A 15,008-nucleotide genomic window follows, 5' to 3' on the forward strand; every position below is an offset into this window, starting at 1 on the left:
GTGCCACATAATAAACTGGTCGTTCCTCACAAATTGCTGATTTCCCAATGGAACGATTGTGAACTTCTGATGAGCTTCTTTATAGACACGGAATAAGAATAATTATACTAGCTTATGGTTTAATTAACATAACATCTACAGACTTTTAATTGTGCCTGTTCATGTTCTAGGTGGGACTTTGCATCATAATTAATAAATATGTGAGTCCACAGCATTTGTACAAATTGCTGGAGCCATATGGCTGGAGCAATATTGAGTGTACAACAGTCCAGATTAATACCGTGCCAATACATGGGCTTACAGCAAGTTAAATAAAACATCTTGAGGACGTCATATCTCTGTGGAGTTGTTTATTTTCCACGTATACAAGCTTTTAAGATTGGACTATCATTTACATGGAAATTGATACCAATAAAGATGATTAGAGAGAATCAACAAATCAATCTCAGTGGTAGTAAGGCACAACCTGAAAATGTAATGGATCTGTAGTTTTTAAGAAGAGAAAGGGCTAAGATTTTTTTCCTTGTTAATGAAAGAGTTGGCTATTTAACCACGTAACATGCTCCCTGTTTCACTGGCTACTGGTGTTACAAATATAAAATGAAATTGTTCTTCTCAGTTTTGACAGCTCTCTGTCATCCATTGAGGAGAGTGTTTTTCAAAGTGTGATTCTTGCACCCCTTCAGGTGGTTTACAAATTAGACTAATGTTTATACAATTAGACTTTGCACCGGGCATGAGCTAAAACTTTATTGATACAGGCATTTAGAGATGAGTTCATTGATGTTTCAGCTTCATGTGTGTCTGATGAAAATATTTTTGGCAAAGGAAAAGTGGTGTCCAGGGTATCAGTGCTTCTAGAGATGTGCAGAACTACTGACTAGGGCAAGGCTCTGCCATAGGAGGAATCAACACTCACTGGTCTAGTGCTGGCTTAGAACAGAATGGCTTTCCCACATCCAGAGTGAGACTTTTTTTTTTTTTTTTTTTTTGCAGTACGCGGGCCTCTCACTGTTGTGGCCTCTCCTGTTGCAGAGCACAGGCTCCGGACTCGCAGGCTCAGCGGCCATGGCCCACAGGCCCAGCCTCCCGGACCGGGGCACGAACCCGCGTCCCCTGCATCGGCAGGCGGACTCTCAACCACTGCGCCACCAGGGATGCCCCAGAGTGAGACTTTTGATGTATGTGAAATTAAGAAGGTAGGGGAAAAGGTAGATAAACACTGTCCTTTCGCTTGGGAATGCTTAGTGCCTAACAAGCGATAAAAGATGCTTTCCTCCCAAAGTGATGTTTTGGCACAGCTACCACCAGAAAAGAAACTGGGCAAGAGAACGAAGGGGAGCAGAAAGAATGAGATGAAGACACTGATAAAACATCACTGCATATGTACATGTGTAAGGTTTAACAGATTCCCAACTCCTTTGCATGGAGATAAATTTCGTCCGTGAAAACCAAGTTTAGAACTCCCATCCTAATATGTCACTGCCAACCTCAGCACTCCAAGTGTTCCTTAGTTCCTTTACTCATTGCCACCCAGAGAAAAAATTCTGTCTTTACCCTGTATTTGACAGGTATACAGATTATGCTATGTGTATTTCAGCAAATTTGTGTTTCCGTGTATGCTAGGATCACATGATTAAGGGAGCGAAAACTCGGGTGAAGCCCGAAGAAGGAAGGATAGATACCGCATTCGTACCTCTTCTTAGGACCGTCGGAGGGCCTGCTACTCCAATGATCCACCACTAGTAGTAAAAACTTCAACTTGGGAAGCTTCATGATTGAAACTGTTGGAAGGTTTGACACTAATGCCCACGAATGGATATGTTTCTATGCTTCCATGTATCCTGCTGCTTAAATTTTTTCTTTTTAAATCATCGGAGTTTATTTTAGTGGAAAGTCTTAAAATAAGTAATTAATAATTTAAATCTTGAGTTTTCAACCCAGTAGGAAACCTCACACTCAGTTGTTCACTTTTAGTTAGGAGGGTTCTCTTAAGGCATGAGGTATATTAATTGGATGTTGGAATCTCTCGACCTGTACCCGTGTTTTGTCATCTCAAAGCACTTTGAGTATTTGCGTTTCATTTAGATGAGTGTATACACATTTTCTCTCTACTACCATAACTATTTACCACATTTTTACGATCGTCGATGAATCACCACAACTGAAAACATCCAAAAGTCATCCACAGTAACGTTTCAGCGAGTTGTCTATGATTTTTCTTTTCCAAGTAAAGAATGTCTTTCTCCGCGCTGGCTCACTGCAGAGAACTCCCTTATTTCTGTTCCCTCTGTCCTCAAGTGGTCCATGCCCACATCAGCAAGGTAAGGGCACATCTATGACTCCAACGAGGAAACACATGAGCGCTAGTTCTGCGCGCGTGGAGGCGGAGCGCACAGGATTGGAAAGAAACGGGGGGGGAGGTGGACACCAGCCGTGCGTCAAAACCCTGCGCAGCCCCATTCGGGCCTCGTGTTTATCACTCGTCTTTATGAGATTTTCTCCTCTCGAAAGAATAGGATGAACCCGTGCTCAAAACCTCTTGAAGCAATTTGAAAATACAGCTTTTGATGTGGCACTTCAAAACAAGTTGGCACAGAATGAAAAGTGACGTTTGGTCTGGGGCTTGCGGAGGGCCCGTTTCCTGGCGCGCGCCGCCCTCGGGCTGCGGCTCGGGCTCAGGGCGCAGGCTGGCTCTTGGCCGCGGGGTCCTCGTAGCGGCCCGGGCCCGGGGCGGCGGCTTCCGGGGGGAAGCCCTGCTGCTGGTAGCCGTAGTGGACGGTGCCGCACGGGAAGTGGCGCAGCCTGAACAGAGGCACGTCCCTCAGGCTGGCGGTCAGCGAGGACGGCTCGAGGAGCAGAGAGGTGCCTGGACGGTGGCCGGCGGCCGCGGGGGGCGGGATGGCACGGCCGCCCTCGCCGCCTGGGTTCCCCCTCTCGCGCTGCTCCTTCTTGGCCGGAGGATTGCTCTTTTTGGTGGGTTTCTCTGTAAACCAGGAGCCGTAAGTTGGGTTCCATAGGCTGGTGGGCTTGTTTCTGGACCCCTGGGCTTGGTGCAGCTCCGAGGGCGGGTTGGACTGAGAGAATGCCATGTTAACGTGTCCCCCCTTCACGGCCAGCGCCCTGGCGCCTCGGGCAGAGGCCTCTGCGGCCACGGGCTTCTTGCCGGCTTTGCCCGAGGAGGCGGAAGGCAGAGCCGTGCGGGCGGCTGGCTCGCGGCCCTCCTCCCGCTTGGCCTGGGGAGCGGAGACCAGCAGAGGAGGGATTCCCTCAGGGTCCTTGGGCCTCATGGGCACCTTCTCGTCCTCTTCCACGAGGGGCCCGTATTCTATGGGCAAAGCAGTGTTGATCACATCTGGGTCCTACAGATGGGAGAAATGGACGGACGGAAACTTTGAACCACGGGCCAAACATGTTGGATCTGGAAGCTCCCTTAGCGCGGATGTCATCCTAACTTATTTTACAGATGAAGAGACTATTCAGTGTTTATTGGGAATCTGTTAATTTATAAGCACGGGGGAATAAGAAACGGGAAATCATCCTCACCTTTGGAGAGCTTGGTGGATAAGGACTATCACGGAAGTGCCTGCAGGGTGCTGGGAGAGGGTGCCGGGAAGTGGCCCACTGCCAGGGCAGGGGAGAGGGGTCAGGAAAGACTTTGCAGAGACCACCTTTGGGCAAATCTTACAGATTAATGGATTTAAAAGATTGTGAATTACTTTAAAAAATGATTCCTTTCAACTAAAAAGTCTATGTGTCTGACTTCGTGTGTGTGTGTGTTTGTGTGTGTGTTGGGGGCAAGGGGAGGGTAGGAGAGGAGAGACACACTATGTGGGCTTAACAGGTTAACCTCTAGTTCTCGTCTTTCCATTTCCATCATGTTTGGGTGGGCTACACTTGATTATAACATTTCTGGGTGTTGTCATCGTATCATTACACGTGCCAATATCACAATGCAGTGGTTCTTTAACTAGTTTGTATCTGATGCAACCCAGGAAATACTGAAGTGCTAAGAGGAAAACCGTTTACAGAATCAGCTCTGTGCTAGATCATTTTTACAGCAACAGACTAATACAGAAAAGTAGAAGGCAGTTGCCAGAGATTTGAGGAAAAGTTGTGGTAGAAAAGCTTAAAGTTGCAGAAACTTGATTCTGTAATATTTTATGCAAATTGGAAAAACCATTACTTCAGTTTAACAGAAAAACATACAGGTCCAGTATTCATGAGTAAAGAGTTTAAGAATAAGAAACAACTATCTTCTAATTCTCTCTGCTTTAGTCTTAATTCCTTCCCTGTTAATCATTAATCTCTATAGTGAGTCATTCAAACTATGCTTGTACAGAGTTCCTTGCTTTTAACAGGGATCTTATGTACTTTGGAGAAGAAAATTACTCCAAAGTATATATTCTTAAGTGGATGTAGTCCATTAATAGTACAACATAATAACCTAAAAGCCACTGAACATAAAGTTCCCTGAAAGAACCCCGAATAACTTGAAGTCTGTGTGGATAAATGCCTTCCAAGCCCAAAGGACCCGAAAAGATGGAATCACGGGGACAGGAAATGACTACAGTGTGAAAACGGGTATGTCTATTGTCACAACTAAGATGAGAGGGAGTTTAGAGAGGTAGTGGCTTATTGTCTGACTTCTCAAATGTTCTCCAGAATTAGATATCCTGACGGAATGAGAGGCAAGAGAGGGAAAGAAAGCACATACAGCGGAGAGGAGGTAAGTGTTGGCCTGAAAGTGGTGCCAGTGGTGCAGAAGGAGGGGCCGCCCTGAAGGAGAGGAGGACGCGGCTCCACTGAGGACGGCGCAGATGCAGAGACGAAGGAAACGGAGGGGGCGGGGGTTCTCACTTGGCCTCCACTCTTGAGGAGGTAGGAGGCATAGTCATCTGCGGAAATGGTATCCCATTTCTATCAAAAGAGGAGAAACTTAGTCCTTACTGGCGGAAATGGGAGCGGGATTTGCGTAGGGACCAGCGGGATGGCGGGGAAGCTGTGTGGCTTGGACAAAACCTCTCCAAGCCTCAACTCCTCTTAAGTGGCAGCGACTAGTATCTGTCTACAAAACAGGCCAACTGAGATACTACTCATTTTACTTTATAGATAGTTAACATTCGTCCTCATGATCGTAACTCATATTTCCTGGCTGGTGTAACTGTTATTTCCCATTTTGGTATTTGCCATTTTCAAGACTTTTCCATATAAACGCTGGCCAAGGGGGGCGGAAATGTTTATACCTGGGTGCAGTATTCAATCCTCTCCAAAATTATGGCAAAGTTGGGCCTGTCTTCGGGCTGATGTTGCCAGCACTGGGTCATTATCCGGTATCTAAAATAAGAACAAGCACATTAATTTAAATCAAGAGAAACAGGATGAAAGATACGTTTTTTTCCCCCAGCACTTTTCTAAATGGGACTGGAATGGCACTGTCTTCGAGGGTGGGGACTCATCTTGTCCTGTGCTGGCACATGTTGCCCTCTGCTGATGGGCAGAGTGTGAAGGTGTATATAACATAGGGCTCGTGAACATGGACATCCTGGTGTTTACGTTACATATGGCTCCTCTCGTTCCATTCCTGAATTAAAGTCACCTCTGGGACAGAATATTCTATTTCCCATCTGCCTTGTTTGTGGGAAGGAGGGATGCCAGACAGGACAGCAGAAAACGCAGGGAATAGAAACACTTAAAGGAGACTCAAGACCCATGGTGCAGGGCAGCAGGGGCGGAGTCTGGGACACAGATTCCTAGGAGGTGCTTGAGGCGTGTGAGCCTGGTGAGTCCACAGCCTCCATCCAGACGATGGATACCTTTTCAGGTGTGACATTATTGCTTTCAAGGGGCTGGAAGACTAACCCATTGAAGCCACAGACATATTCCTCTCTTGGGGCATATTAAATGAGGTCAGCCATCTGTTTCTTCATTTTAAAACAAAAAAGCATATGTGGCTGCAGATATTCTTTGAAAAGGAAAACTGTGCTTAGTAACTTGTAGAAATTCCTAAAAGAGTCGTACACAGGCCCGGGGCAGTTCTTAGGTGGGTCCATCCGTCCTCCACTGGTGACAAACTCCAGAACCTCCTGGTTGCTTTTGCTAGGGTACGGCATGTATCCAAGAGAGAAGATTTCCCACAGAAGCACTCCGAAGGACCTGCGCACAGGACGGGAGATGTGGATACGGGTACACACACAGACACAGCCACTGACACACACACACTCGGACACACATAAATACACAGACGCACATATCATATACACAGGGTCATAAACACATACACAGATACACATACATAGATAGACACAGACATACACAATGTAAAATTTTAATTTTTTAAATTTCACATTTTTTCCACAATAAAGAACTCTTCATATGGAGAAAAAGAAAAGAATGAGAAAGTAGTCACATGTGAAGCTCCATAAAAACATAACCAGCATGTTTATTTTTTGTTCAAGTTTCTGTGCTTAGATTTTTTTTTTATATAATTGCTGTGATTTTTTTTTTTGCAAATTCCATTATAGCATAAACATTTTGCATGCTAATACTAACATTTTTATAAACAGAATTTGACATGGCTGTAAAGTGTTCCACTGAGTAGTTGTGCCATAATTTGCTGTGTCATTTCCATACTGTTTTAAATTTTTAAAATATTTAAAAAATACTGTGCTGAACATCTTTATACATTTTTAAAAGGACAATTTCCTTAGGATAAATTTCCTGAATTTAGAATTAGGATAATCTAGTAAAATCTAGGATAATTTTAAAGGAATTACTAGGTCAAAATAATATGAACACTGAAACATTCTTTACCCATATTGTCCATTTGACTTCCCAAGGGGTCACTCTGATCATCAACCAGCATTGTGCATCAGGCACTCCCACCAACACTGAGAACTTTTGCTGATTTTTAAGGTAAAAAATGGTAGAATATTTTAAATTATGTTTATTGACTTGATAATTAACACGGTTGAGTGTGTGTGTTAATTCATTTTTTCTCTTATGAATGGTTCATATTTAACCACATATTGTCCATTTTAAACCACATATTGTCTTGGTATCTATCAGTTTTTTGATTTATAGACAAACTTGATATATCAAAAATGTTAACCTTTTATCCACAATTCAAATAACTTCTATTAGTTGCTTTCTAATTCTCCTTTTTAGCATATGCCAAAGATTTTTATTTTTACGCAGTCAAATCTATTTAAAAGTTTTTTGTGATTTCCTCCATCTGTTTTATAGATTCTACAGTCCTCTCTTTACCAGCAATTAGATGAATATATTTTATTTTCTTCCAGTTGTATTTGTTTTTTTCTCTCTTCCCAAATCCAGTCGGAATTGAGTTTGGTGTATAGTATGAGGTAAGGATGTCACTTTGTTAGCTCTTCTAAAACCACTTTTTGAACAATACATATTCCTAAAATAATTTTCTCTTCAACTATTGACTTGTGAGTAAAACAGTTCTGTTCCAGGCTATCTATTCGCTTCATCGATTTGTCTGCGTCTTGCACTGATACTACTCTCTTTTACTTTTTGTGTATTTATGTTTTAATAACTGGTAGGGCATTTCCCCCTTATTTCTCTCTTTTTAAAGAAATGTATTTGATTTCTCATTTATTTGCTTTAAATGAACTTCATAATGATTTTTATTATGTTCCAAAATCATCTGCTTTGATTTTTTTTTTTCTTCTTTTTTTGCGGTACGCGGGCCTCTCCCTGTTGTGGTCTCTCCCGTTGCGGAGCACAGGTTCTGGATGCGCAGGCTCAGCGGCCATGGCTCACGGGCCCAGCTGCTCCGCGGCATGTGGGATCCTCCCGGACCGGGGCACGAACCCGCATCCCCTGCATCGGCAGGCGGACTCTCAACCACTGCGCCACCAGGGAAGCCCTGCTTTGATATTTTGACTAAGACTCTTATTTTAAAACTTTAATTTCATAATTAGCTTTTTGACCAAAAAAAAAAAGAAGCCTATTTTTATTTTTGTGTCTGGTTGTAGTTTTCTGATGTTAATAAATATTACCTCAAAAATTGTGAAGAACTATAGTTCCTCCATCTCCTAAGGAACACAAAGTACTTTTTATTGACATAATTTAGGTGAAATTTCAAAGGTTCTTGTGAGGAGAATTGGGCAAAGATATTTTCCACATATTTTAGGTGAGAAGGCTGAAGCAGAGGTTATTATACAGCTAATTCAAGACAGACTGGAATACATTATTAGATCTCTCAATTCTACTACCTACAAATTGCCTGGTGCATATATTATTCCTCTCTGTTTGGTGGTCTAACCCCTAGGCAAAACAAAATAAGCAAAATCATGGATGAAACTGGCAGCAGGGCTTAAAGAATTCCAGCGATATGTTTTCTGCTTGTCTAGATAGACAGCTAGGGAGATAGACTGCAGTATCCTTTGAGAGAACCACTATATAGACTGAAAATAGGTGTTTATTTTCTTACTTTAGAGTTCAAGGGAGCAAGAAGTCATGCTGATTATAGAACGTGGATAATTTCAGGTAAGTAGTGTTGTCAGAGTTAGCAGATAACCAGACAGGACACTCAGTAACATCTGAATTCCAGTTAAACAAGAAATACTTTATAGTATTAGTGTATCCCAAACACTGCATGGGACATACTTATACCAAAACATTATTCACTGTTCATCTGAAATTCCATTTTAACTGGCCATTTTGCATTTTATCTAGCAATCCTACAGATAAGGTAAATCTATATTTTATATGCCAAATGGTTCTTTAATCACCTATAAGCTGAACCTGTCCTAAATAGGAACTACAAGGTCCAAAGCTTTGCTCCAAAGCATTCAAAATCAAACAGAAATAAATACAAGAAAAAAAATCCCACTCTGTTTCTCCTGGTATTGAACTTGCTCTGCCTGAAATTATAGAAATAGCTTAAGTGATTGCTGATGAAATTATTTTAAAAATTTGAATCAATGAATATAATCTGATGAAAAAGTTTTAAAGTCACAACTGTGCTATGTTTATCACCTTTTAAAGCTAAACTTTATTTTCCTTTATTCATAACTTGAAGGTGGAAGATTGTCTCTAATTATGTCTCCGTGTTCACACTTTGCCTGCCCCTTCCATCTGAACCACCACTGGCCCCAATTATGGTAGAGGGTGGGGCGCACTTTTAGGAAAAATGGGAACCCCAAAGTTACTGTATCGTATTTAAATCTCCAGCTGATTCCATCCACAGTTCGCTGCAGTTCTCTGAGCTTTAAATTCATGTACCGCCATCTCCACCAGCCTATTTTAATAGACAACTCAGACTTGACATGTTCCAACGAGCTCTTTCTGCACCCAAACCATCTCCTCCTCCAGTCTTTCCAGCTCGGCAGTACCACTGTCCAGCTGTCTGCTCAAGCAGCAAACCTAGGAATCGTCCTTGATCTCACTCTTCCCCACACCTCCCACTCCACATCCAACTTAGCGCAGTCTTGTTGACTACTCTCAAGACAGAGCTTGAAACTGACCATGGCCAATGGCTTCCACTGCTGCCACTAGGTCTAGCCCCTCTCATCTCTTATCTAGAAATGAGCAGTGTTCTCCTAACTGGCTTCTCATCTTCACCTGCCCCACTCCAGTCTATTTTCAATGGAAGTCAGAGTGATTATATATATATATATATTTATATTTATATTTTTATATATATATATTTTGTGTGTGTGTGTGTGTGTGTGTGTGTGTGTGTGTGTGTGTGTGTGTGCGGTACGCGGGCCTCTCACTGTTGTGGCCTCTCCCGTTGCGGAGCACAGGCTACGGACGTGCAGGCTCAGCGGCCATGGCTCACGGGCCCAACCGCTCTGCGGCATGTGGGATCTTCCCAGACAGGGGCATGAACCCGTGTCCCCTGCATTGGCAGGCGGACTCTCAACCACTGTGCCATTCATCTCTGATCTTTTTTTTTTTTTTTGCTGCGCCGGGTCTCAGTTGTGGCACATGGACTCTTAGTTGCTGTATGTGGGATCTTTTTAGTTGCGGCATAGGGGCTTCTTAGTTGTGGCATGCATGCGGAATCTAGTTCCCTGAACAGGGATCAAACCCGGGCCCCCTGTATTGGGAGCACGGAGTCTTACCCACTGGACCACCAGGGAAGTCCCTTCTGATCATTTTTTACTATGATTTTATTTGTCTCCTTGGAAGCTTGCAGCATCTTGATCACCATTGGTCTGAAATTTCATGATGATGTGCTCTTGTGTTACTCTTTTTATTCACAGTGCTTGGCACTTGCTAGATGCTTTCATTCTGGAAACATATGTCCTTCTGGGAAATCTTCTTGAATTATTTCTTTGATATTTTTATTCCTTTCATTTCCTCTATTCATTCTTTCTGGGACTCCTAGTTGTCAGCTAACTGGGTCTAGTGGTCTAATCCCTTTAATTTTCTTTTCTTTCCTATCTATTCCATCTATTTATAGTTGTTTTATTTTCTAGAAGATTTATTCAACTCTGTCTTCCAACCTTTCCATTACTTTCACACATCTATCATCATCTTTTAAAAAACAAAACCTTTATTTTCTTAAGAACAGTTTTAGATTGTAAAGAAATTATGAAGATAATACAGAAAGTTCCCACATACCTCACACTCAGTTCCCTCTATTTTTAGCATCTTACATTAATGTGATACATTCCTTACAATTAACGAGCCAATATTAAGGCATTATTATTAACTAAAGCCCATAGTTTATTGAGATTTCCTTAATTTTTGCTGAATTTCCTTTTTCTGTTCCAGGACCCCATTAGGACATCATGTTATATTTAGTTGTCATGTTTCCTTAGGCTACTCTTGACTTTGGCAGCTTCTCAGATTTCCCTCGTTTTTGATGACCTTGACAGTTTCAAGGAGTACCAGTCAGGAATTTTGTAGAATGTCAAATTAGGATTTGTCTGTTTTTCTTAGGATTAGACTGGAGTTATTGGGTTTTGGGAGAAAGACCACAGAGGTGAATTGCCATTTCATCACATCAGGTGAAGGTACTTGCTGTCAACGTGATCCATCACTGTTCATGTTGACCTTGATTGCCTGGCTGAGGTAGTGTCTGCCGAGTTTCTTTCTTCTCCCTGCTTTTCGCTCCCTGTGTTCTTTGAAAGGATGCTGCTGTGTGCTGCCCACATGGGCTCCGGGGAACTAATGCTCCGTCTCGTTGGAGGGCTCTCTCATCATATTTTTATATCCAGGAAATTTTTTTCCCTAGAAACATTGTTTTAAATAATCTTTTGTCTTTAGATTATGGTTGCAATAATATAACTTTCCGAGGATATTGTTTTTAAAAGTTTTCCTAAGCTTTCTGCATTCTTCCTCCAAGTTCCTTTTTATATGTTTGTTTCCTTCAGATTAGAATCTTTTCTCAAGCATTTGTTGATTCTTGGCTGTCTGTTCATGTATTAAGACTGGGACATGACAAAGCTGATGGGAAGCTCTATGTAGATGAGGCTTGTCAACTGGTGGGCAAACTGGCTCGCTTGTTTCACGAGGTGCATTAGTTTCCTGGCTGCTGTAACAAAGTACCACAAACTTGGTGGCTTAAAACAACACAAGTTTATTCTCTCACAGTTCTAAAGGGTGGATGTCTGAAACCAGTCGCGTGGGCTGAAAGCAAGGTGACTGCGGGGCCACGCTCCCTCCAGAGGCTCTAGGGGAGAACTGTTCCTTGCCTCTTCCGGCTTCTGGTGGATGCTGGAATTCCTTGGCTTGTGGCCACATCTCTTCAACCTCTGCCTCTGTCCTCTGTGTGTGTATGAAACTTCCCTCTGCCTCTCATGCCACTTGTGATGGCATTTAGGGCCCACTGGATAATCCAGGATAACTGTCTCACTTCAAGATCCTCAACTTAATCACATCTGCAGACTCCTTTTTTCTTATAAGGGAACAACGGCAGGTTTCTGGGATGAGGGCCTGATACCTTTGGATGGCCATTATTCAGCCCACTAGCACTTGTGGTGTCTGAAGTTTTTCACTTCATTGGTCAGTCCCTCCTTCAAGAATCTCCTCATCTCCTTCTGCCTAGCTGCCGTGTTCTTGGCACTGAGGGGATGGAGGGGGCATACACCTTTAAGTAGGTAGACTTAAAAAATATCTATATATGCATGCTTATAGTAAAGAATTACTGATGTCTGATGTCCCTAAGGCCGGAAAGACTTTAGTTCAACCTCTTCAGAGAGGGAACGCCAGCCCTGTGTGACAGTAGAGGAGGGACGGGGTGAGGGAATATGATCTAGTTGCTTTTTAAACAGATCTGTAACTCATTTTCCTCTCTGCTGCACCTCTCCTTTCAGAGGTGCTGGCGCCTTCCATTCCTGGGCCTTTCTGGGGCTCCTGATCAGGCAGAGTGAACCAGGCTGCTTCTGGATGGCCCTAGATATCAACTTTCTAGTTTTCTAAGTAAGAGACCACTTGTCTGTAAATGTGCCAGTTTCCCAAATTTTGTCACTGTTGTTGTATTTGACCTTGTGGATTTTTATGCAACTAAAAAGACTCCCTTGTATGTGTGTGTGTGTGTGTGTGTGTGTGTGTGTGTGTGTGTGTGTGTGTGTGTATTTTGGGAGGGAGCACAGGTTCAATTTGACATTTAAAAAATCATGTGTTGCTCTTACAGGAATTATGTAAAACAGTATGGAGATTCCTCAAGAAATTAAAAATAGAACTAAAGATCTAGCAATCCCACTTCTGGGTACACATCCAAAAGAAATAAAATCAGTATCTTGAAGAGGTATCTGCACTCCCACGTTCGTTGAAGCATTATTCACAATAGCCAAGATATGGAAACACCCTAAATATTGATTGATGGATAAATGGATAAAGAAAATGTGGCATGTATATAAACCATGGAATATTATTCAGCCATGAACAAGAAGGAAATTTGCCATTTGCAACAACATGGATGAACCTGGAGGACAGTATGCTAAGTGACATAAGTCAGACACAGAAAGACAAACACTCATAAGTGGAACCATGGAAGCGGAGAGTAGAATGGTGGTTGCCAGGGGCTGAGGGGAGGGGAAGGGGAAGATGTTGGTCATGGAGCACAGGGTCTCAGTTATGCAGGATGAATAAGTTCTGGAGATCTAACGTGCAGACAGCGTTTTCCAAACTGGTTTTTAGCTGTAGAAGGGGTCTCACCACCACCATCACCTGCAGCACTTTTGTGCTGATAATTATTTCCTTTTCTCCGTGACTCTGTCAATGTGGAGAGTTTCACTGATCAATTTTTCTAGTCTTAACTCAGTGCTGCATTCCTGGAATAAATCTAACTTGGTTATTATGTGTGGCTCTCAGTGTGTGGCCCCCCCCCCAGTCTGCAGCATCAGCATTGCCTGGGAACTTGTTAGAAATGCAACTTCTCAGCCACCTCAGACCTTCTGAATCCTAAGCGCTCAGGGTGGGGTCCAGTGTTTACCTGTGTTTTACCAAAGCCTCTCCGGTGGTTCCGATGCTCTGCTGATGTACGCCAACCTCTGAGAGCCCCCGTAGGAGAGGTATGTTGATTCTTCTTACCCTTCCCCACGAGAGTGTGGGATCATTTGGCTCACGAGCTCTACCTTAAGGCCCACGGTGGGACCTGGAGGAGGGCGGCAGAAAGACTCACCACGTGTCTGTTTTAGAAGTAAATATTCCTTCCATGAAGGCCTCCGGGGGCATCCATTTGACAGGCAGCATCGCACAGCCTCCCTTTCGGTAGTAGCTCGCTCTACAGGGAGAAGAGAAAAGCGGACTTGGTTCTGGAAATGGCTCTGAGCCAGGTACCTTGAGAGAGTGGCAACAACATCTACCGGTTGACGGACTGAAATTAACAAGGGGCGCTTGTGGTTCAGGAGGGGAGCAGGGGACACAGATCACCTAGTTAACAACCTTAGTGTCACCTCATAGGAGACAAAACAGCCCACTGCAGGTGTGAAAGGAAAGAGCTATGCAATGACTACAAATGCCCGCTGGCAGATAGTTAGATTTCCCTGATGGGTTTTGTTTATTACAACTCACAATGCATAACATTACTCCAACCTTATAAGTACTGTTCTTGATGATCCACAGTAATGCGAGATCCCAAATGGGAGAATTGAGGGCAGGGCTGGTGTCCTACTCTGGATCCTCCTCGGCACTCACACAGCATCTAATTCAATACAGGTGCTCGGCATGGACCCCTCTAGGCAGCGGGTGGGAAGCTGCACGCCATAGCAGAGCCCCCAGCAGAGCACCTGCCTTCCATGGCATGAGGTGACTCACTAGTTTTTGTCACTGATGTCATTAATGCAACTGACTGATAAAAACTAATAACTGAATTCATACCACTGTGCTCCCATGCCTGGTGTGTTATGGGAGGTGGCTCCCCACCAGCTGCCTAGATTAATTAATTACTCCAATAAACATGAACTGAGTACTTAGTACGTGTCAGGTGTTCTGCCACGTGCTGAGGACACAAATAAGTCATAGACTCTCTCTTCCAAGGTATGGTTTAGTGGAAGAAACAGACGGAATCAACTGCAGTAAGAACAACACGTGATGATGCAGGGATGCACGAAGCTTGGTGACCAATGAAGAATGCATTTGTTCTACCCAGAGTGGGGGTAGAGTATAGGGGAAGTTTCTTGGGGGCGCTGTTGGAGCTGGAACGGCAAAGCAGCTCTCGAGGAGGACCATTCCTGACATGTGGCGTCGTGCGGTGCCTGTGGGAAGCCGGAGCTGTAGGGAAGTTGGGCAGTGAAGCCTAGAGCTGGGGAACTGTCGGTGCTGAGGATAGAGAGGAAGGGCCAGATCATGTGACTCACTAAGTCTCACTGCAACATTTGTGTCTTAGAGCACAGGCTCTCCCGGGGTGCTCTGAGACAGGAGGGGAAGGAACACTGAGACTCTGGGTGATAGAAGAGGGTGACGTGGAGCATTAGCAGGGTATGTGGTGGATACCAGTGGTAGGTGACCGTAGCTGAAAACACTGCTAACTCCTAATTTCCTATGTACTGCTGTCCTGTGGTAACAGGATGCCGTCGGCATTC

The 15,008-nt window shown here is 43.7% G+C and overlaps 1 protein-coding gene across 1 annotated transcript in view; it reads right to left on the reverse strand.

The window, feature by feature from the left end:
- Positions 1–2,667: 2,667 nt before the first annotated feature.
- Positions 2,668–15,008, reverse strand: part of ALK (ALK receptor tyrosine kinase) — a 777,689-nt gene continuing 765,348 nt past the window's right edge. The window contains exons 27-30 of the mRNA XM_007470876.1: positions 13,607–13,708; positions 6,022–6,156; positions 5,247–5,337; positions 2,668–3,362 (exon numbers count right to left, since the gene is read on the reverse strand). Of these exons, the coding sequence (XP_007470938.1) occupies positions 2,679–3,362; positions 5,247–5,337; positions 6,022–6,156; positions 13,607–13,708 (1,012 nt within the window). The 3' untranslated portion in view covers positions 2,668–2,678. The remainder of the gene's footprint in view (positions 3,363–5,246; positions 5,338–6,021; positions 6,157–13,606; positions 13,709–15,008) is intronic.

Source organism: Lipotes vexillifer, unplaced genomic scaffold (assembly GCF_000442215.2).
Source record: "Lipotes vexillifer unplaced genomic scaffold, Lipotes_vexillifer_v1.1 scaffold717, whole genome shotgun sequence".
Classification (NCBI taxonomy): Eukaryota; Metazoa; Chordata; class Mammalia; order Artiodactyla; family Lipotidae; genus Lipotes; species Lipotes vexillifer.